The 1130-nt window shown below is 59.9% G+C and overlaps 1 protein-coding gene across 1 annotated transcript in view; it reads right to left on the bottom strand.

Annotated features, from left to right (window-relative positions):
* The window catches only part of LOC113218296 (uncharacterized), a 25978-nt gene that overhangs the window by 12948 nt on the left and 11900 nt on the right, over positions 1-1130 (bottom strand). The window contains exons 10-11 of the mRNA XM_052263637.1: positions 603-760; positions 192-297 (exon numbers count right to left, since the gene is read on the bottom strand). Of these exons, the coding sequence (XP_052119597.1) occupies positions 192-297; positions 603-760 (264 nt within the window). The remainder of the gene's footprint in view (positions 1-191; positions 298-602; positions 761-1130) is intronic.

The raw sequence follows: 1130 nt of genomic DNA, 5'->3' as shown, positions 1-1130 counted from the left end.
CCCCTCTCTCTCTCTCTCTCTCTCTCTCTCTCTCCTCTCTCCTCTCTCTTTTTCTGTAGAAATTTTCTTTAAAATTTGTACTTATTTCAAATTTTTCGCATTTTCCAAATCTAATTGGAAAAGTTCCCCCGCCCCCCTTTTTTTTCTGAAAAATTGGTCATGCGCACAGCACGAGGACCATGTGTACGTACCGCGGTGTGTGGTCCCGCTCACGACCCACTGGAGGGTCGACATCTCGGTGGAGTTGGCCATGGTCGTGGTGGCGGTGGACGAGGCGGCCGTCTGCGCGAGAGAAACCTGGCGGGCGGGCGGAGAGAGAGAGAAGAGCGGTGCAGAGATCAAAGATGGCACTGAGATTAGAAGGGGGAGGAAGGGGGGCTGAGGCTGCTCAGAGAATGATTTCTGTCAGAACAACACCGCCGCTGCCGCTCTCTCCCCTCCCGGACGACACGGCGCTGCCAGAGCGTCTCCTCAAAACTTTTGGCTAATGACTTTCTCCAAAACCGCTTCCGGCTGAAGGTCGGCAATTAGACAAGGAGCGTGCGCGAGTGAGCGCCTGCCCGCGGGCGGGGTCATAGTGGAGGAGGGGGGGGGGGGCTCACCTCAAAGGCCTTAAGCATGTAGAGCACGGCGCCCTCCACGGACAGCCCCAGGATCTTGCCGGTGTCCTTGTCCAGGACGATGTTGGGCGGGGCGGACGTGTGCGTGATGTACGAGTCCTCGACGGACTCGTTGAGCGGCGTCGGCGGCGGGGCATCATCTGCAAGAACAAGAGAGGGAGGCGAGTCCGTCGTTTAGTCTAGTAGATATCGAACACCGACCGACCGACCGCCGTCGCCGCTAACGGGCCGGGCGGAGGCCGCTGGGGGCCGCCCGTCCATAGACAGGGCAGGGCGGGATGGATACAATCAGCCTGATGAGATCGTGTAACGTGTAATCATGTTGGGGTCGCCCCCCCCCCTCCACCACCACGGGGGCACACGGGGGTGCACGGGCCCCACGGGCCGCGCGGCCGGAGGCTTCCACGGCCACAATAATGTGCCCGAGCCGCCAAGCGTCAAGTTTCAATAAAGCCGGCGAAAATAATCGATCATAATCACCCGGAGGAAAGCGGGAGGAGGAGGTCGGCG

This window comes from Frankliniella occidentalis, unplaced genomic scaffold (assembly GCF_000697945.3).
Source record: "Frankliniella occidentalis isolate FOCC.00 unplaced genomic scaffold, Focc_3.1 Scaffold2, whole genome shotgun sequence".
Classification (NCBI taxonomy): domain Eukaryota; kingdom Metazoa; phylum Arthropoda; class Insecta; order Thysanoptera; family Thripidae; genus Frankliniella; species Frankliniella occidentalis.
The sequence above is the reverse complement of the archived record's forward strand: the minus strand, read 5'-3'. Positions and strand labels throughout refer to the sequence as shown.